The following is a 21,008-nucleotide window of genomic DNA, read 5'->3' on the forward strand; positions in this document are numbered from 1 at the left end:
GATCTGATCGGATATCAAAGTGATCCAAATCTGATCCGACCAGATAGGGATTAAAAGTTTTTGAACTCCTGGGCCCTGGAAATATACGCTTGATCTCTGCAGTCCTGTAATCTGATTGGCTGAACAGATAATCATATGTTATTGACTGCTTCTTTGAACCTTTAATGAGAGACATCTTTTATCTGTCAGGGGCCACCAGGGAAACCAGGACCTCCAGGATCCCCAGGAGCTCCAGGAGAAAAGGTGAGTACACAGGCCGATCGGTCATGACCTCCATTACACCAACACACACAGACATATGCTGTACTGTACGTGTGTATGTGGTGTTATATAGATATGCGTTTTTTTCTCAGGGTTTCACAGGGAAGCCAGGCATGGAGGGACCTCAGGGCCCAGTGGGCATGTATGTAAGTGATTCTTCAGCGGGGCACATACAGGGACTGCACCTGTACCTTTCCACGGCATATCAGTACATCAAGTGTATACTGTTACATCGCACATTAAGACCTGTTCATGTTATACGGTTTAAACAACATTGTGATGGTCATGTAAGTAATTCAAAAGCTTTCTACCAAATAACTAATGCATAAGGACTTGCTACGGTAAAACATAATTGCAAGATGATAATTCACTTTTGAGTTGACAAATTGCTGTGTTTATATGTTATTATTAAAGAGGTTTGTTATACATATTTCAATTAAGGCTATTGTACAAAATTGGGCATTCAACCAAGCAATAAAACATGAGGGTAAGGTTGGTTTAAGCTCATTATAGGGTTAATTTAAGTGGTTAACTGATTTACCTGATTGAGTTTTCGTACTATTAAACTTTTATTAATTTGTTTCCTATTGAGAAAAGTCTTCGTTCTTGTAAAAGGAAGAGGAAATGATGGAATACATTTTAAATATACAGCAGTCCTTGTAAATTGTATAATATATGTTTTGTTATTGTAATTATCTTTTAATGGTATTTTTTATTTGCCTTGATCCGTACCCATTGTGATTTTTTAACCTTATTTCCCAACTGCCGTGTAGTGCTGGATGAGCCAGTGAGACATTAACTGATGATAAACACATTTATTTATATTTGTTCTTCAACCATCAGGGTATCCAGGGAAACGTGGGCATGCGAGGGAATCCAGGGTTCATGGGAGAAAGGGTAAGCTCATCCTACTGTCACCTACCTCGAAAAATAAGCCTTGAAAATAAGCCTTGAAAAAGGTACCTATCAAACTTGTTGTTTTACGTGACATAGGAATATTACATCCAGATATTATTATTATATTTTTGAAAATGCAGATTATTATTTTTAGATGTGCTTTCTGTCTTATCAAAAACACCATCAATAATGAGAAACAACACAATTCATTTTTTTCCCTGCACCAGGGCGAGCAAGGTTTACGAGGTTTACCCGGGCCTGCGGGGAAGCAAGGTCCTACAGTAAGTGTCTGAAGTTCATTTTACTTCTGAGTATTGTTCAGGGGATATCATTAATACAGCCGCTGTGATGGGGTCACACCAAGGAAAGTTTGGTGAATGAAGTAAACCAGTGAGGTGTGCAGGGACTGGCTTCTGATGAAGGCAAACAGGTCACAGTGATTGATTTTGTTGGTCACTGGTGGCAGAGTAAAGTCAAATGTCCTTCAGCTTGTCCCCTGCTGGCATCAGTGCCAGGTGACATCCTCAATCCTCAAAAACGGTTCTACACGTTACAACTTTGTTCCAATGTGTAGAATTGTTGCTATGAAATAGAAAGACATATGGAAAGTATACAATAAGAAGTAACCTAGATATCCCCAAAGCTTCTCAACAAAACTTGTGTTTGACTTACCAAATTCACATGAGAAACAGGAATCTCTGGCTAACCGTCTCGCTGTCGGGTCACTTCCTTCCAGAAATGACACATTTGACTATCAGAAAACTCCATTGAATGCATTTTGAATATTCATTTTTGTATTTGTGAACAAAACACAACTTTGAATGCATGGTATCGAAACTGTCCAAGTAAAGAAAAGAAACAAACAAGAAAAAGAAGTTGGACAACAGAGAAATCAACATAAGCCCGAAAGGGAGTAGAACAAATGGACCTATATTGACCGGTTGTTGCATATGATCCCTAACTTTCTCGATGACTTGGCTACAGATGTAGGTTTTCAAGGAAATGAATTAAGAAAACTGTGAAGCAAGACCTTTTAATCGAAGTAAAAACAACAGGTCTCCTACACAGGACACATGCAGAATTATTTTGCTGCCTGTCCCCAAACAGACCTGTATGGAATGACAACCTTTCTTTTGTTGTTATTGTGATAATACGACTATTTATTTCCCTTGCCTATACTGATGGATTTTTGCATTATGAAGCTGAAAGGTCAAACTTTAGTTTTTTAAAACTCGGCAAAGTTTCTGTACCCGACACATCCATCTTCTTCCTTTTTGGTTGGTTAGATTTGAGAATAAGAAAATCTGCTTGCATGGATGAAGTCACTTTCACTAATGATAGTTCACTTCCTGTCCACAGTCCTCCCTCTAGTTGGGCCTATACTTGTGTTGGGGGGAAATCCATCAATCTGTCATGGAGCGAAGTTATACAGTGCGGAGAGGGATGATTGATCAGTGCCCGGCTTCAATTCCTCACACTGTATCAAACCGAATGCTTTTGTGCTCACATCCCTGAATGCACTGAGAGCAACACATATCATGGTGGACATAGTCCTGCCAACACATTGAAAACCTGAGCCAGGTTCGGCTTTTTGCAGGTCCACACTTGTCAGAGTGGATCAAATGTAATTCGATTTCTAAATAGTAGAGATGGCCTGTGGGAAACCTTGTTGTCCAAAAGTAAAAACATCTGTTAACCTATGATTATCTGTTCAGTGTGAAAAAACAGTCATCATCCAGTCTGGTTTTTTTCAAAGGTAGTTTTGTGATCCAAGTCCAAGATATTCAGCAATCACCAACCAACAATAATACTTAAATACAGAATGTGATGGAAACTTCTGAAGCAATGGAGACGAGACTCAGAGAGACACCGGGAGAGCATCAACTTTGATGGCAAACACTGATGGTTTATTTGGAGCTTTGGCCGGAGAATTCACAAGACATGTGCTGAGCCACGAGTTGACACAACGGATGCCAAACCAATTCAAGATCTCTACCCCAGACCCATGTATTTAGCTGGTTCTGAGAGAATAATCAACATTGTGGATAACAAGATAGAAGCATAACACCTCTATCAGCTGACGCCAACAGGCAGGAACAGGGAGGCAAAACACTGAGAGCACAGCAGCCAAGGTTACAGCTGCCTGGTCTCAGGCAGGAAAATATAACCTGATCAACTAAGTCAAAGTTATGGGCCCAGGAAAAGATGTCCCGAACACAGAAAGAATATTTGTCATAGTTAGTTAGATGTTTATATTCAGCACTAATAATAACATTGAAATAACTAATGCATGAGGGAACTTAATGCACACCCACATACAGTTTCACGTTACACATGATGAGTACAAGACAAGGATGCCAACTCCCTCCATCCGTGCCTCCAAACTTCAGAAAGTGGGCATGACTATGTCTGTTCATAAGTAACCTCAAAAGGGTTAGAACATGCGTTTAAACGGCATCAAACACAACAATATGTAGGTATATTTGTACTACACAAGAAGAACACAAACTTGTATAGTGAAAAAGAAGCACTTCTATCTTTTTGCCACAGTTTGTGGATTGCATGAAATTAGCAATTATTTGTATTGAATATTTAGAATCATTGTGTTAGACCAACAGAGACTTTTCTTCTGTGCAGTTTTTAAATGTTTAACAGGTACAGGTGGGTGGGTACAAATGATATACCTTTATTTAGCTTATGCAAATGGTATTTTGTGCTCGGACTAAGGTGTTAACAATAAGCATGTTCTGAATTGCTGTCTGTTTTTCTTTGTCAGGGATTGCCAGGTCCTTCTGGAGAAAAGGGGCCCCGGGGACCTCAGGTGAGAGGACAAATTGAGGCTTACAAATATGAGAAGACTGATCAATACCTCCATAATCTTCAGTGTGGATAGCTATGAATCTTCCAACACTTCCAAACACCTTGTCCTGGACATAGTTTCTACAGCATAAACTGTGCAACAGTACAGTAGGCCCACACAAACTGCAGAACACCGGGGCTTTGGGAACACTCAAAATTACTTAAAATGATTTAATTCCCATTTAACCTGTTAAGGGGCTTTTCCCCTCCGTTTTTTTTCTCACGAAACTGTGTCTCAGGGCTTCTTAAAATGTAATAAACTATTCATGTTTCCTACTCATTTAAGAAACTCAGCTAACTGATGATATGAACCATGTTTACCGAAACAAAACACAAGTCTCACAAGAAGCGTCTAAATAAGCCCTGAGCGAAAAAAATGCTAACGCACAATAATATTTAGCTTGTTTATTTAAAAAATATATATATATATATATTTTTTTTTTAATTACATTTTTTATTTTGAATGTGGGAAGAGGGGGGGCGGCGCTCCTATGGGCCGGCCGCCACTGAGAATAGTGTATATTCACTGCTGAGATCCAGTCTAACAGAACTAATTAATCCACCGGGAAACTCATAATTATCAGACTGTGGATTTTCAATTTCTGTTTTCTTATCATCCAGTGACTTGAGCACGTTGTTGTTTCTCACAGGGTCGGCCTGGAGATGAAGGGTCCAAAGGGATACCGGGCCCACCTGTAAGTTAAACAGTACACAGGACACCATTTTTTCTTGTCTTTTCTGATCTGGCAATTACTCATTTGAAGTGCAGAGAAGGCGGTTGGTATGAATATTGTCTTTTTCATATACATTTAAAAAAACTGAATATATTTGGGGGCGTCGTCAGTGATGCAGATAATGTGTACACCATCACTCTTATGATTTAAACTTCACACATCTGGAAAATGTCGCCTGTCATTCTGATTGTTAAAAACGAATGTATGTTTCGTTTGTGTCTATTTGTTAACATGTGTGCTGACATGCGTCTCATAAAACATCTGCCAATCGCCCTTTTGAAATGCTCTATTGATTGAATTGAGTCACATTTGACTGAATGTTATTGATAAATCGCACATACTGTACATGTAGCAATGACACACTGAGAAACCTAAGCTTGCATTACATGATTTTGACCTAAGTGATATAAAATCTATATTCTAGGGCCCCCCAGGTTTCCAAGGTGTTGATGGGGCAGCTGGAAAACCTGGACCTAGAGGAAGCCAAGGGCCTCCAGGACCTCTGGGGCCACAGGGGCCAGCAGGAATCCCAGTGAGTGGGTACCTAGCATCATACCGCCTTTATTTAAACAGTACAGATTTTTTTTAAAGTCTGGAAATATGAGAGTCCACTAATATGTTCATTAAAGTGTCTGACTGCCTGGTATGCATCACAACATCACAAGGTGTTTAACCCCCTTGTGTGTGTAATGTCCTCAGGGGCCCCAGGGTGCTGATGGCTTATTAGGAGCAGCAGGGGACAGAGGACATACGGTAAACTACAGTTCATAAGAGTCATGAGTTATGAGTCTTGAATGAATGTTTTTTATTCAGTTACTAATACTGATGCTGATGCCTGCAGGGTCTACCTGGCTTGCTCGGGGATGCTGGCCCCCCCGGACAGGATGGACTGCAGGTTTGTTTAGTTAATGGTGAAGTAGAGATGTCGAGGTGTAGTGGGAATGTGTTCATGCATTCAATTTCAAAGTAATTGATTTCTTCTCATGCTTTACTGTTTCTTGCACTTCCAACTGTTTCTATGGAAACACATTGAAGAGTATCCCATGTGCTGTAAGTGCACACGTTTTAGTGCTTAGAACAAACAATACGTTGATTTAGTTTGCATATGTTTTTGGTTCAAGTTAAATCTAATGATCTGCTGCCGACTCGGACGATTAGAAGGTACAAAGACCACAGCGTATAAAACACTTTACATTCTGCATAAATAAGATTGCAGATGTACTGATGGCATCCAGCCTTACTCTTACAAGTGAATGCTGTGTCCTTAGAGCTTTTTAAGTGTGAAGAAATGGCTTTTAATGTTTAGCAGAGAATAAAATAATTGTATTGTAAGATAGACTCAAACTGAGAACATTCATTATTAATGAAATGTTTACAAAAGGAATCCACAATTGTATTCAACTCATTGCTCTTGGTTCAAACACCACCAGCCGGTACATCTCCATTATTCCAGGACACCAGAGCACATTTGAATCGTTGGTTGATGAATGTTTTCACTTCTGATTCCTCAGGGTGTCCCTGGCCAAACAGGAAATGAAGGCCCAGCTGGACGGAAAGGAGACCAGGTCAGTGATCACGGCAGCATCCTTTCTGGGTCTTTTCATCATTGGTTGCTCATACCTCAAACACCAAGAATCAAAGAGTTGAACAGTCGACACTTCATCTGTTTCCAGTCTACTTATGTTGCCTTGTTTGACAGGGGGACCATGGGTCTTGTGGGAATCTTGGTCCTCCGGGCCTTCCAGGAGAGACAGGACTCGAGGGCCTAAAAGGCTTACAGGGCCCGTCTGGACCGGAGGGTAAAGAGGTAGGTGCATGTATCTGCTGTTTACACACACATGCTGTAAAGGATGAGCTCATAACATCACGCTGTTACTTTACAGCCTCACAGTCCAAACTATGTTACGGTGAACAGATGTGTTTGTTTTTTATTTCCTCGTTAGCATTAATGATTAACGTCAGACAGGATTTCTATTTAAGTTGCCTCCTGAAACAATAAAAGTTCAGCATCTTTGTTGCATAAACCGTGAAATTAGATTTTGCTGAAAATGTGTGATGGCAGAGCTTAACTCAGATTTCCTATGAGAGGATTCACATGTTGATTATAAAACACTAAGATGGGCTTTTTGAAACATTTACTGGGTGTAGTCCAGAACCGTTCTACTCGTAATTGCTTTTTTAAGTGGTACGGTATTTTTAGAAAAAATAAAAAACCACAGGGTGAGCTCGATCAAGTGCTCCTTGGAAGGTCCTATTTGCCAAGTTGGGAAGTCATTTTTCTGACTTCCCTTTGTTCGTGAACTTAAATGGATGCTGCAAAGAAAATGTATTTATTTTAATGCTCTGTAATCTTGGTAGTAGTATTACTGCTGACAAAAAGAAAAAAAAGACGATGAATGGCGATTTGTTTTACAGGCAGGTAAAACATAACAACACTCTGATGGTTGGTGCTTTTGAGTGGATTTGATGGTTGCAGAAATAATTCAGGGCTCGGATGCTTTTACACATGTTAACAATGCTTCGGGCTATTTCTGTCTTTTACTTTGAGGCTGTGAAAGTAGTGTGACGACAATAACACTTAATTGTCAGATCAAGTCAGAACTTTTTCAAAAACTATAATCAGCAAAAACAAAAATAATCCTTTGGTATAAATCTCCTTGCCTTAATCTAAGTGAAAGTTACTCAACTCCAGATGTTTTATCCTCCTCCTCAGGGCGATGTCGGGCATCCTGGGGAACCTGGAGATCCTGGCCCAAAAGGGGAGAAGGTACATTCACTTCACTTTGGTTTGTTCAAACTGGTGAACATTGTTTTCTATTGTGCACGTCTCTAAGAAGGAAGAGGGTTGTGTTGGTTTCACTGAGAATGATGTTTGCAGCTTCTGATCAGACTGTTATTGTCGGCAGGGTGGAGTGGGTCCTATAGGACTGTCGGGTCGAGAAGGCCCCTGGGGGGACCTCGGGGAAAATGGCCAAAGGGGGCCAAAGGGGGAGAAGGGCCACATTGGATTTATGGTGAGCACAGTATTGGGACAATGCTTAATTTGTTTTTATTATTGTAATAACACTACATAATCCTTACATCCCACATGTTTGTATTTGTGGTATTGGGATGGAATTCTATTATGCAGTGTTCCTTTAAGAACTCATGGTTGTATTTATTTAAGGATAATCATTCAGTCCAGTTATTTTCTGTATTTACTTTTCATTTTTAACATGGATAGGTAAAACATATGATCAGCTCCACTCACAATTATTTGAAATCCAAATGGCCATTCAAAATAACTTTATTAATCCCCAAAGGGTCAGCTTGTACACACAAAAAACAGTGTACCAGCATACAGACTAACACATCAGGTTGTGTATTTGTACCCATACACTGTAGGTAGATTCTGTTGCAGAGAAAAAGACACGGGTTCCATCCCGACAGTAAAACGAACACAAACAACACACACATCTCTAATAAAAGGACTAGTAAAAGTACAAGTATACCCTGCTCAACCAAATCTCAAAATATTTAAAAAACATTTTAAGAAGGAAAACACTAGTACAAACATGGACATTCAAAATTCACAATTAAATAAATAAAAAATAGGCATCTGTGTGACGCTCCTATGATGTGTTAATTTGTGCAATAGCAACACATGGACCAAAAAAGGATATATGGAGCATTTTAAAGTCGCTTCCGAAAGGGGATGATTGATTTTGAATGGCGATTCTTTTTACAAGCAGGTAAAACATAATAACAACTAACAGCGCTTTAGAGTGGATTTGATGGTTGCTGAAATAATTCATGACTCTTAGTTTCACTCAGATGTAGTCTTAAAAAATAGTAACTGAATATTACTAAGATGAATTTCCACACTTGTATTCTGTATCACTCTGGCTGTGTCTCTGTTAGGTCTTTCACCAATAATCAATAGCTTGGTTTAGGACAGAACACAAAACATATCAGATTAACGGTTATCCCTGATGTGGTCCTCCTGACAGGGCGAGCCGGGGCTGATGGGAGAAGTGGGGCCTGCAGGTCTGCCGGGTTTACAGGTGAGCTTGTTTCCAGGAAGTATTGATGAGATGGCGCTCAGGGTGGCCTTTCAATTAACCTTTATTGAACTTCCACAGCTATGATTGACATTTATTGATCCTCCTGACAGATTAGTTTGGTTTTCACCTGCTCTGCACACGTACATTCATGTGGTGGTGTGTCTGTGCTCATTTTAGGGAATACTAGGCTCTCAGGGACGCCTGGGGCCGGATGGACCTCAGGGCCAGAAGGTAAGAGCCAACATCTTTCTTCTCTGAGCACATCCTCTCTCTATCTCTCTTTTGTCTTGGCTCTCATTTTGTTACTTCCCTATTGTAATACTGAATCATGACCAGAGCCTGCAAACCATTGTTCAGTTCCATCTGTACAGACACCTGTTCTTTTGGCTGTTTGGTGTGGACTGTGATCCAATAGAAGTTTCACATTTTGGTTTTAGATAAACAAGTGTCTTTAGAAGAATCTAAACACTTTGGTCAGTGATACTTTGCAAAGGAAGTCAAATTAGGGATCTTGGGATTTCAGTACCATTTTGCATCTTAAAGTAGTTTTCTTACATCGTTTTTGTATTGAAAAATACAGAGGGAGTTTCTTTCCCACACACACAATTTGCATTTCTAAACAATGTAAACATTTTGGCCAGTTCTGGTTCTGTAAGGGAAATGTTTTATCACACCTGACGCAGAGTAAATGGCAAAGCAATGGAGCTCAAAGATTTCCTTCCATCTCTCCAGGGGGATTCTGGGCCAGAAGGAATGACAGGACCTCCGGGGTCAGGGGGGCTTCAGGTAATCTCTGATACCATTTAGGATTTTGCACAACATGATGTGCAGCTGTGAGAGGAAAGCCATCCATTTGCTCTCTGCTTGTCTGTCCGCACACAGGGGCCGAGAGGTGCTCGTGGTGTCAGAGGAGACGCAGGGGGGCAGGGACCACCTGTGAGTATCCTCGAGTAGCACAAATCACTCAAAGATATTCCATCCGCCTCTAAAGTTTTCCAAATGACCAAATAAATGTCATTCTGTATGTTATGTTCTCTTGTCGTGCAGATTGCCCTGCATTGGTGGTCCTTAATACTGTCCCTAGCTCTGCTACAGCGTAGCCGCTAATACAGGCCACAGTTTTGAAACATCCTTTGATCTTTTATAGTACAAATCAGTAATCAGGGGAATTCAGTGTCAGGGGAGGCCTAAACTTTAGTGATTTAGAGAGAAATTACAGTGCTATTTAAGTTTGAATGGCTATCATAGTGTGTGTGTGGTCCATAGTCATGCAGCATGTCTCCAGGGATGGACATTTTGGTCTGTCATAGGGATGCATACCGGTATCCGGTATTACCGAAATACCGGTTACTGGTGGCTACGGTATACCGTAATGAAATCAGATCCGATTCCGATACTTTAAAAATTAAATTTAAAAGTGAGTCCGTGGCCCGTGATGGCGGGTGTTATAAATTAGATTGCATAATCGTTTTTCTTCATATTTTATGTATTTTTCATTGTTTGTTCAATACTAGAAAGGTAAAAGTCCCACAAATGAACTGTGATGGGATTTGTTTTCTCTCACCAGCGAAGGCAAATGTTGATTTTAAAGATGAGATTTGTTTGTTTGTGCAATGCCGAGATCTCATGACCTTTATTCTATTATGTATTTGTTCTCTAGTCGAATCTCAGGTTTAACATTAATTATAACGGTGCTATAACGGTCTGTTTGCATTGACAAGATGTGCTATCCACGCGGCACACCTGATGGCGGGTGTTATAAAAGATATTCCATAATTGGTTTTCTTCATATTTTTAATGTATTTTTCATTGTTTGTTCAGTACTAAAAGGTCCAAGAAGTCCCACAATTGAATTTAATATTCATTTGACATGTTAACTACATCGTAAAGCGCTTCATGGGAGTAATTGTGGGATGATACATTTTCAAAGTATCACGATATGTATCGGTTGAGTATCGGTATCGTTCAGTGGTATCGGTATCGGTATCGGTATTATAAAATTCAACGATATGCATCCCTAGTCTGTCAGTTGGTCCACATCTTAGGTCCAGCCAGAAATATTATCTTGTTGTTGTTTTGGGATGGATGGCAGATGCTTGAAGTGGTGCAGTATTTGATGTCTGCATACTTTTACATTAAACTGAAATAAGTCTTAGTTAAACCCAGTCATTAAGCATCTAACCATGAAGCTTATTTTGATATATGTATGTCAAATCTGAAACTGGGTTTCGTGAAAGTTTCTCCATTTAATACAAATATTTGTATAAAAATAAGAAGTACAAATATGCAATAAAAGGATAACATTGAATAGAAATATGTATATAAGCATAACACGTAAACATTTGCACATTGTACAAAATGGCCCAAATGTAGTCATTCTAACAATAATCTTTCATGTCTGCATGGCAGGGTCCAGTAGGAAAAGTTGGCCCTCACGGAGACCTCGGGGCGAAAGGGGAAGTGGGGCCACAGGGACTGAAGGGAGAGCCAGGAGCCCCAGGAAAACAAGGGGAACAGGTTAGTGAGGCTTTCATGTTGTATCTCTCTACTTATAAAGCCAGAATGCATGTCTGCATGCTGCTACATCTTATGAACAAATACTTTGATGAATAACATACATGTTCAGTATGTGTAAACATCCATGAAACAAGCTCAATAATGTTTACCTGCGCAGGGTGAGGAAGGCCTGCCAGGAATCCAAGGACCTCCTGGTCTGCCCGGATTAGAGGTGAAAACTAAACTTTGTCTCATGTGAACTTTCATTGCTGATGATTGCTGTTCCCCCCTAACAAACTCTATTCATGCCATGTGTTCCTCTTCCTACCATCTTTCAGGGGCCTTCTGGAGAAAGTGGACCCCAGGGTGCCCCGGGTCCCACAGGGTCTCCTGTGAGTGTGCGGATGTCTGCAACACAGACACACATTAGATGATAACATCGTACTCTGCCTTCAGCAGCTGGTTTATAATTATGGCATTTGTTTGGCCGTTATAAATTATTCAAAACAAGTGTGTGTTTGTTCTGTCTTTCTGATGAGAACCAAACTAAATATTCCTCTTTTGCAGGGAGTGAAAGGAAGACAAGGAGCCGAGGGCCAACACGGCATGGCAGGGGAGAAGGTAAGAGCCTCATATTGTTGTACAAAGTTTTCATACATTTCAATATGTCATTTGACGTTTTATACCGTCCAACACATCTAGCTGGAATCATAGTACAAATATGTTATTGTGCTTCATTTGACCACTTAGCCAAACAATAGTTCCATTTTTGGGGGGAAATAATTCCTTATTTCATTTCCTTTCTTACGATGGTTACATTGTATGATCCATACCACTCTCATGTTTGTCTGTTGAATATAAAGCCACAGCCAGCAGCCAACAGGCTCACATTAGCTTAGCATTAGGACTGGAACGTGAGAGGAACCCTGGTGTTGTCCAAGATCAGAAGTTTCCACGTGTCCTGCCTTCATATCTATCCTATCACAGTGGTATCCATCTAATCGTCCGACTCTCTGCAAGATGAGCATGTTTCAAAATGTCAAGCTTTTTCTATAAAGCCTGTCCCCTCCTGACACATGCATTTGAATACAATTGAGAAACTATTTTGGGGGGGATATAGTTTTTTGCCAGCAGTTCCATTTCTATACAAGAAGCCCACATTTAACCAAAATGGCATTTATGACTGCAAAGAAGAAGAAGAGAAAAAAACATTGTCTTTATGCTTTTTTATTCACATTATAAAAGGAGCTTTCTTTAATTTGCAATATAAAGATAACAATACAAGTGCTAAAAGTCCAGTTTGAAATTGTGAAAAAGATTCTGATTAGCTTTTTTACCATTTATTTTGTGTTTGACCGCTACAGGGAAACGATGGCAAGACCGGATCGCCAGGGAAGACGGGTCATGTTGGAAGGAGGGTAAGCTTGTTTCTGTCTTGTAAACAATGTTAAACATGTTGCCAAGTTGATCCACAGTTGCGATGAATTCAACAAGGTCAATATATTCTGGACTTACTTGTACTTTTTCCAACTTTGTGATAAAACACCTGTAGTGTCGTAAACAGGACTGTTGCATACAGATAGTGTGGTGTGTGCACGGGATGAAAAAGGAAATAGGCAGAAGCAGCCAGTCTGACCAACACTGCATAAACAGATTCATACATAAAACATGAGGTTGTTCCGTGAGTGTCTGCTCTTGCTTTCTGTTGCCTCATTTAAAAACATTGAGATCTTGTCCACAGGGGAAACGGGGCAAGGCCGGCGTCAGAGGGACCAGAGGAGAGAGAGGACACAAGGTGGGATAAAAAAACAACCAGGACTCAGGCTTTGTGCTCGTCTGATTTAATTACAACGAATGAGCCAACTGTACACCATGTTTTTGTCTTTCAGGGCCAAACGGGAGACACGGGGCTGTTCGGCCTCTCTGGGTGGCCGGGGTTCATCGTAAGTCAATTTACTTACTTACTTAACATCTGTCTTTCATAGAAGACTATCCATCAAATTAGCTTTGAAACTGTCTTTTTAACAATCTGTCCTGCTTTGGAGAGAAAGGGGTTTTTAAAAGAAATGATTTTGAAATGAAACAGCTCTCTATCGTTCAGTGAATTGATATCAACTTGATATGTTTTTTTTATTTTTGTCAACAAGGGAATCCTGGGTTTACGTGGAGATCTGGGAGAGCAAGGTGAAAAGGGGAAAGAGGTAAAGAAACCTGACAACGATTCAGGGACATCTTCACTTTCAAGAGCAAGCTTAACTGGATTTGATCTGATTTAGCATATTTTAGGAAGGTTATGTATTTTTTATAATGAATAAAGTAAAAAAACATTTGCCTCTGAAGGTTTCTCGTTAGCTACAACTATAAACATACATTTTCAAAAATACAATTTAAAATAAAGAATCACTTTCACTCGTTTTATTTACATTTTGTCTGGAGTAACATTTCTATGTTTATTATTCATCTATCTGTGTTTTTATTGAAGTTTCCAATAAGCACTGGGTGATTTCCTTATGAGAAAATAGATACAAACAAAAAAAATGCTGCGTAAAGAAGAACACATTCTATGTAAGACATATCGGTTCCTCTCCACATAGAACAATCCATCACCTTCGAAAAAAAGGCACTTTCATGCCCAATAAATACAGTGCAAACAATTGAAAGGCAATGGTGTATCCTCTCCATTCACTTCCCCCACAGGAGAAGGTAACAACAGCTGGACTGTACATCTGGCTCATCATAGCAATATTCAAAGTGCAGTTTGCTCTATAATGGAAGGATGGCATTAATGAAAATATGGTTAGGACTGAGCTGTTGTTGTACTCGGACTCATCAGATGGTTCGGCCCGCTGGGCTCAGTTCAGGCTCTGTCAGAACCGTTGTTTTTTAGCAGAGTGTGCTTTGATTTTAATTTGCTGATCAGCAGTAAATGTAGAGGCCTGACTGTGTTGTTTGTGTCCTCAGGGAGAGAAAGGAGACATGGGACTAACTGGACCACCTGGAGCTGATGGCATGAAGGTAAGATGTTTAATGTGTTCATACGGAGATACCAACATCATGTCTGCAAAACAACTATATTATAATGATTGGCGGTACATGTATGAAGTTGTGGTGGTAAAGCTATGTGTGTTAAACAAAAGTATTGAGTATTTTTTCAACTGCGTTACTATTATCCTTTATTGTCTTTTTCTCAGGGTATTCGTGGTTTTGTGGGAGTGCCTGGTCCACCTGCTGTGAAGGGAGATCAGGTACAACACATTAAGATCATAGATGTGTGTTTTCAGTGGCGTTTTTATATGTACAAAAGTGGTGGGGCACAAAAAACGTAGATGTCTATATATAAGCTTCTGCAGTGAGGTTCATGGCTGGCGAGGCACTGGCACTGACTCTTCAGGTTTACAAATATTATGTTTTGACCTAAATCAAAATATAATATTATTTTCAAAAGCTTTTTTTGTCTGATGCTTCAATTAATTTTAAACAGACAGTTCAACAGAAGGATACCCAAAACATGTAATTGTATCATTTAAATATTGAATTGTTCTCTCTTAGTAAGATCCCATTTTCAATAAAATTGCAGTCTTACCTTGACTTGAAGATGAAGTCCATTTGCCTATCCCTCTGGACAAAAATCTCTATTACTTTTTTGTAAAAGTCCTCCCTATCTTCTTGTAGTTTCAAAAGTCTATCATAAATCTAATATAATCAATAGATTTATGATTCAAACATTATAAAAGTAGGGTAGACATGTGGATATTATCCGGCTGAACAAAACGTGCATTTATCTCTAACAGGTTTGTTTCCCACAGATCTTATTTTGAGCTATTTTCTAAAATCCTATGGAGAAATATCATTGCTTTTTTGTCGAGGGAAGCCATGCGCAGTTTACTTCCTGATTTTAGGACGCCTCACTGCAGCTCTCTCGTCTCCTCTTCACACACCACACTTTTCGCGGCACATGTACTTACAGCCAATCAGCTCTGAATTATGTGAGATGACGTATGGTGGGGATGGCAGCTCTATGCCCCTATGGTCATTATTTTTTTGCCACACACATTAAATAGGACAATACTCTGAGCATGCGCAGTGTAGTTTTTACAGTCACCATTGACTTAAACAGGGAGAGGGAGGGGCAGGATCGGATTTTGTCCCACATGGCTCTAAACAGCTCAATAGGCACACACTGTAGACACTAATTAGAAGAGCACAGACTAAAACAGCAATGAGACGAATCAGATGATTAAACATATTTTTTGCATTTTTTTGGAATCATTATTTTTAATACTTTCTGCTGACACTAGGTGGGGCTGTGTCAGCAGCTGCCCCTAATGACCAGTCGCCACTGTGTGTCTTATCTCATTGTGTTTTCTCTTGTCTTTTGAAGCTTCACTTGTTTGAATATGTTTTTGTGATGTCCAACTTTCACAATGCGCTCGTCTCCCTCTCTCCTTCAGGGAAATATTGGCCCACCAGGACCGAGGGGTACGACAGGGATGCCAGGACTGCCTGTAAGTTATATATACGTTTTTAGCGTGATATCTTAAATATTTGAATACAGTTCCCACATTTTAAATTAATATTTAACCTATTGTATGTTTTTTGCTTTCCTTTTGTTTCTGGTTTTTATATCCCTCTTCAATTATGTTTATAACTATTTGTTCAGTTTATGTTGTTGCCTTTTCTTTTGGATATAACTGAAGATGCGCAAAGTTGATTCAGGCTAGGCGTTGTGTACCTATGTTCTCCCTGAATATCTTAATGTGCATTCGAGCAGTTCATCTGTCACTCTGTCACTTTTACCAGATAGCCTGAAAATGGAGTCGGCTCAAAAGTGGAACGTGTGATGGAAATTGTTTTATAAGAACTGGGGCAAATACTCAGCAGGCTGCCAGTCTTTGGATTCATTCAGTTCCCCAGCACAGTGTGACTGTGTTCAGCCCCATGTGTCATAGAGGGGAATAAAGCCATTGAGTTAGATTATCAAATCTGTGAAGCCGTGGCTGATGGGTTCATAATTCAGCAAATAAAAGCACTGCTGAGCAATTTGTCCATAAATGCACTTCCCTGTGAACAAATGATACTAATGCACTCTTATCCTGCTGTTCTCTCCTCTGGTGCAGGGTATGTTTGGATTGAAGGTATGATATGATCAACTCAAGCACTCACTTCATGTCAGATCTATTTCATACTGGTTTACTTTGATGGCACATATAATCATAAAACGGGCACACTTTGCGGTCGTAGTCAGCATATACATTAAAAGCATTTACCAGCATTTGAATGTGTTGCGCAGTTAGTGGTGTGGTATTGCCCTGTAGAACAGTGCAGGGTTGTGTTTTGACATGTTCTTCTCCCTGCAGGGTTTGAAAGGCTACCCAGGTTTCCCCGGTCTGTCCGGCAGGAGAGGGCTCCCGGTAGGTTTACATCTCAAATGTATACAATGTCCATCTGATCAATAACATATGAGATTAGAGTGGTGTAAATAGTTCTTAGTCGTCTCACAGTTTGCTTGGTTTAAACTTGATTTTAGCTAACATAAGTCGTGTATGGTCCGTTATTACAGCACTACAGTACAGAGTGAAATTAACTTGTACACCGCTGTCATAGATATAATCAGCCATGATGTTACACATGCATTTTCAAATATTATTACTTACTCACAGTCAAAAACGACCAGTCTACAACTTTGCTAACACAGCCACACGTTAAGCAAGATCAAAACATAGGTTTAGCATGTCAGCTAATGTTGCTAACGCAGTTCTGTTGCCAACGAAAGTATTTTAACCTGTGCTTTTCATACGTTCTTTCTAATTTAACACCACATTTTCAAAACAGCTCAGAAAACAAACAGCTTTTACCTCATGATTACTCCATGGATCTATGTCAGTGTATATTGTATCAGAAAACACTATTTAATGAATATATTCTCTATATATACTATTTTTGTAGTATATACTTATATGTGCATCTTTCCTTTGTGAAAGGGTGCACCTGGGATCCCTGGACCTCCCGGACAGTCACTGAACATGACGCTGACTCAACTCAGGGCAAGTGATTCATGTCTATTGTCCATTTTCTAGTATTAACGGTTACAATATAAACATAATTAAGACAGCAGCGGTTTGCTTTGCTATTGACTGTTTGTTTCTGCTGTCTCTTCCCATGTCCAGGATCTGATGTACGTGTCCGATAAGCCCAACTACTCTCTGCTCCAGACTCTGCTGGACTCTCTGCAGCTGGAGCTCCGGCTGCTGCTGGACCCCCCCGACGGCAGCAAGGAGCACCCAGCCTCCACCTGCCTGGAGCTGTGGCTCTGTCACCCCGACTACAGCAGCGGTCAGTCCCACAAACACTGAGATCACTTTATTACAGAATCAGGTTTTATTGCAGAGCAGGTTTACACATACAAGGATTTTGCTTTGGTGTACAAATGGTGAGGAAGAAGAATAAGGTTGTAAAACAAGAACACAAATATAAATATTATATTATGTAGTTATTGTAAAAATGTAAATGAAATATTTTTAAAAAAATGAAATATATATATACACAAAAATGGGAGTACAGCAGGAAAATTACGTTTATTTTTTTTAAAATGGTTAAATGAACATGTTAATACTGGTGTCATCAAAACACACTAAAGAATATAAGGTTTAATGCAACACATTTTGGATGGTATTTCTATCCATATGTAATGAATAATTCATACCTTATTCTTCAGATGTTCAATACATATCAGAAGTGAAAGATCTAATGTATCTCTAGTGTAATCTGCAGTTAATAGTTAAATGACACCCCTGCCTTGGCTTCTCTTATTGCATGTAAATATCACTATTTAAATTCCTATTTTTCATTTTGTTTATATCGTATCTGTCCTAATCCTGTTAAATATGCAGACTTTTTTTTTTTAATACATTTTTGGAAATAAGTTTCTCTTTTAGCAAAATTGTATAGAAAATGCTATTTCTTTATACATAAGGACATTGGAGTTATTCTGCTCCCAGTGCGCTCAGGCCTTTCTGTCGGCATCCGTTTCCTCCCTGCAGATCTCATTGAGCTCCGCTAACCTTTCTCTGCAGGAATGTATTACATTGACCCGAACCAGGGCAGCCCGGCGGACGCTCTGCTGGCCTACTGCAGCTTCTCCTCCACATCCAAACAGACCTGCCTCCACCCCCGAGACTCTCAGGTAGAAACACATCAGCTGAGACAGGCTGCAGGAAATTGCACCTCTGGATCAATGGCGTGACCGCTAACTCCACTTAGCCCTGTTGTACCTCCTGAATTTCAATTTGACGAAATGTCAGTCAGACCCCACTTCCTTCGAGACTTCTCCAGAGAGGACTACACATGTGTCACCTGAAAGTAAAATCCAAATGTTTCCAATTTAAAACATTTGTTGGTAGTTTGGACTTGATTTATACCGAAAAGCACGTTTTTAATATTGTTTGATTCATTGCCAATATTCATGGTCTGCCACAAACACACACATCATTTCTTACACCTCTCAGTTTTTAAGGATTTGCTACATGATTTACATAATTGTGATTCATTCCCCTCCAACCGTTCCAAACATTTTATAGGATTAAAAAAATCAATGTTTGTTATAAGAAAACAGAAAATAAAGTGTGACACCTCAGGTAACTTAATGATTCTAGCATATAACGAAACAATGCATTCCGTCTTTTTTACACGAAGGTGAACAGACTGTAAAAAGCATTCTCTTTTTTAACCCTTCCTTTCCATTTTCAATGGGATCCACTCTCTCATGTCTGCCTCCACTCTTGTTCCTTCAGGAGGTTCACACGTTATTATTCTGGTTATTCTCGTCCCTTTCTTTACCGCAGTCTGCACAAATCACCTCTCTCACCTCTAACACAGTCAATACTACATAAAAGTGTGACTCACTCAACCAAATAATAATATGGATTGGTCTCAAATAGGCATGAAGTGAATGCATCGCCCACAAAGCTAGCCAATTTACCTCTGCTTCATGCTTGAGCTGCATGCTAACCCGGAGCTGTCTGAACATTGTTGACCTTCACGAGTCTCTTAAATGGAAGCAGGACCTGAATTCAGATCAGTACGTTTGCCTTCTTTTCTCCGCCTGCAGTTGCCCATGAAAGCCTGGATGGAAGAAGTTTCTGAAGAAGGATCCTTTCAGTGGCTCAGCAGGCTGGAGCGGGGCTTTCAGGTGAGAGAAAGCTACCACCAAAGCTTAATATGTATTTGTTTATTGGTGCTTTTGAACCTTAAGGTCAATAGAAATACACAACATCTAAAGAACACTGACATGATTAACAGATTATGGGCAGAATCACATGAATGGATTGTGACTGCGGATAGCACCATCTGATGCTCATCGCGAGCTGAGGTCAATTCAAACTATTTAATCCGCCAAATATCCGTGTAAGAAACAAAAATGTTGCCTTTGTGCTTATCATGCAATAAGCAGAACAATAGCAATTGTACATTTCCCCTCTTTGGGACGAATACAGGTATTCTGATTCTGAGAAAAAACTCCACACTTCAGGCAACATTTAAACATGAGAGAGAGACTGAGTTTTGGGATGTAACTTCACAGTCTGAGAGCAGGCAATACATTTGCTTCTGTTTCTTATATATGTGCTGCACTGCGATATATATCAGATGCACCCTATAGGACTCACCATTGCAAACTGTATAGCCTAACTGGATGGTCCTCACTTAGTATGCGTAGGATGCAGCATTGGTTTTTATTAATGTATAAAGCCATTTTAGGTAAGCTTCCACTGTACATATGTGCCAGATTTGCTCCAGTTTGTGACTCTTACAACCTCAGATCCAGTGCCTGGATACGGTTCCAGGTTCCTGCTGTGCGGACTGAGGCTGGGAAAAGGAGTCTTTTTTATTATGGTCCTTGGTCTTGGAATGACCTTCAATCACGCCTCAAACTGAGGGCACTTGTCTCAATAGCATGTTTTAAATTAAAGTTGTCTGAAGTCCTGCTCTTGCAGTAATAAGTAGTGCACCTTTCGTACTGTCCTAATGTGCACAATGTAGTGACTGCTTTTTTATCTTTTGTTTTCTTAGTTATGTTCTCTGTATTTTATATGTTTGTGTTATGTGTTATGTGTAACGTTGCTGCCTTCTTGGCCAGGTCAGCATTGCAAATGAGATTCTATCTCAATGCTTTTATCTGGTTAAATAAAGGTTAAAATACACATGGAAGCACAAGGTGCTGTTTGCTTACCGGTGCACATAGAGGGCCATTTAACCCTTTGCAATTACAAGGTTTCTATCTGGAGGAGGTTTGAAGCTTTTTCAGTTATTGTTGTTTTCTGTCACACAATTGATTATTTGACTAATGACGTTTTGTAATTTCCATTCTCTTAATGAGTGTTTTGAGCTTTTAAATCATTGTTACTGTTCTTCCGTACCAGCCTGTATTGATAATCCATGACATTGTTGTTATGTCTCACTAGTTTTACTATCCCGGAGCCAATGTGGTGCAGATGCGTTTCCTGAGGTTGCACAGCAGCACTGCGCTCCAGAATCTGACCTTCTCCTGCCACCCAGGACATAGACTGGGCCCCGTGGACCGAGACATCAAGTTCCTCACTGACAGCAAGAGGCAGAGTTTTGTCGGAGCAGTTAAAGACTGCGTGGTATGTTACGGGATTTTTACAATTATTTAAATCTAAGAGAAAGCTATGAAAGACAAAAGAATGGTTAGTTGAAATCA

At 39.8% G+C, this 21,008-nt stretch overlaps 1 protein-coding gene across 1 annotated transcript in view; it reads left to right on the forward strand.

Moving 5' to 3' along the window:
• The window catches only part of LOC117456529 (collagen alpha-2(I) chain), a 108,801-nt gene that overhangs the window by 87,318 nt on the left and 475 nt on the right, over positions 1-21,008 (forward strand). Inside the window, exons 33-67 of the mRNA XM_034096443.2 lie at positions 190-243; positions 354-407; positions 1,105-1,158; positions 1,386-1,439; positions 3,935-3,979; positions 4,668-4,712; positions 5,176-5,283; positions 5,451-5,504; positions 5,593-5,646; positions 6,263-6,316; positions 6,451-6,558; positions 7,465-7,518; positions 7,658-7,765; positions 8,741-8,794; positions 8,972-9,025; positions 9,527-9,580; positions 9,677-9,730; positions 11,204-11,311; positions 11,469-11,522; positions 11,629-11,682; positions 11,858-11,911; positions 12,655-12,708; positions 13,032-13,085; positions 13,180-13,233; positions 13,438-13,491; positions 14,252-14,305; positions 14,482-14,535; positions 15,742-15,795; positions 16,408-16,425; positions 16,648-16,701; positions 17,272-17,334; positions 17,458-17,623; positions 18,364-18,473; positions 19,398-19,478; positions 20,749-20,931. Coding sequence (XP_033952334.1) covers positions 190-243; positions 354-407; positions 1,105-1,158; positions 1,386-1,439; positions 3,935-3,979; positions 4,668-4,712; positions 5,176-5,283; positions 5,451-5,504; positions 5,593-5,646; positions 6,263-6,316; positions 6,451-6,558; positions 7,465-7,518; positions 7,658-7,765; positions 8,741-8,794; positions 8,972-9,025; positions 9,527-9,580; positions 9,677-9,730; positions 11,204-11,311; positions 11,469-11,522; positions 11,629-11,682; positions 11,858-11,911; positions 12,655-12,708; positions 13,032-13,085; positions 13,180-13,233; positions 13,438-13,491; positions 14,252-14,305; positions 14,482-14,535; positions 15,742-15,795; positions 16,408-16,425; positions 16,648-16,701; positions 17,272-17,334; positions 17,458-17,623; positions 18,364-18,473; positions 19,398-19,478; positions 20,749-20,931 — 2,385 coding nt within the window. The remainder of the gene's footprint in view (positions 1-189; positions 244-353; positions 408-1,104; positions 1,159-1,385; positions 1,440-3,934; positions 3,980-4,667; positions 4,713-5,175; positions 5,284-5,450; positions 5,505-5,592; positions 5,647-6,262; positions 6,317-6,450; positions 6,559-7,464; positions 7,519-7,657; positions 7,766-8,740; positions 8,795-8,971; positions 9,026-9,526; positions 9,581-9,676; positions 9,731-11,203; positions 11,312-11,468; positions 11,523-11,628; positions 11,683-11,857; positions 11,912-12,654; positions 12,709-13,031; positions 13,086-13,179; positions 13,234-13,437; positions 13,492-14,251; positions 14,306-14,481; positions 14,536-15,741; positions 15,796-16,407; positions 16,426-16,647; positions 16,702-17,271; positions 17,335-17,457; positions 17,624-18,363; positions 18,474-19,397; positions 19,479-20,748; positions 20,932-21,008) is intronic.

This window comes from Pseudochaenichthys georgianus, chromosome 12 (genome assembly GCF_902827115.2).
Source record: "Pseudochaenichthys georgianus chromosome 12, fPseGeo1.2, whole genome shotgun sequence".
Taxonomy (NCBI): Eukaryota; Metazoa; Chordata; class Actinopteri; order Perciformes; family Channichthyidae; genus Pseudochaenichthys; species Pseudochaenichthys georgianus.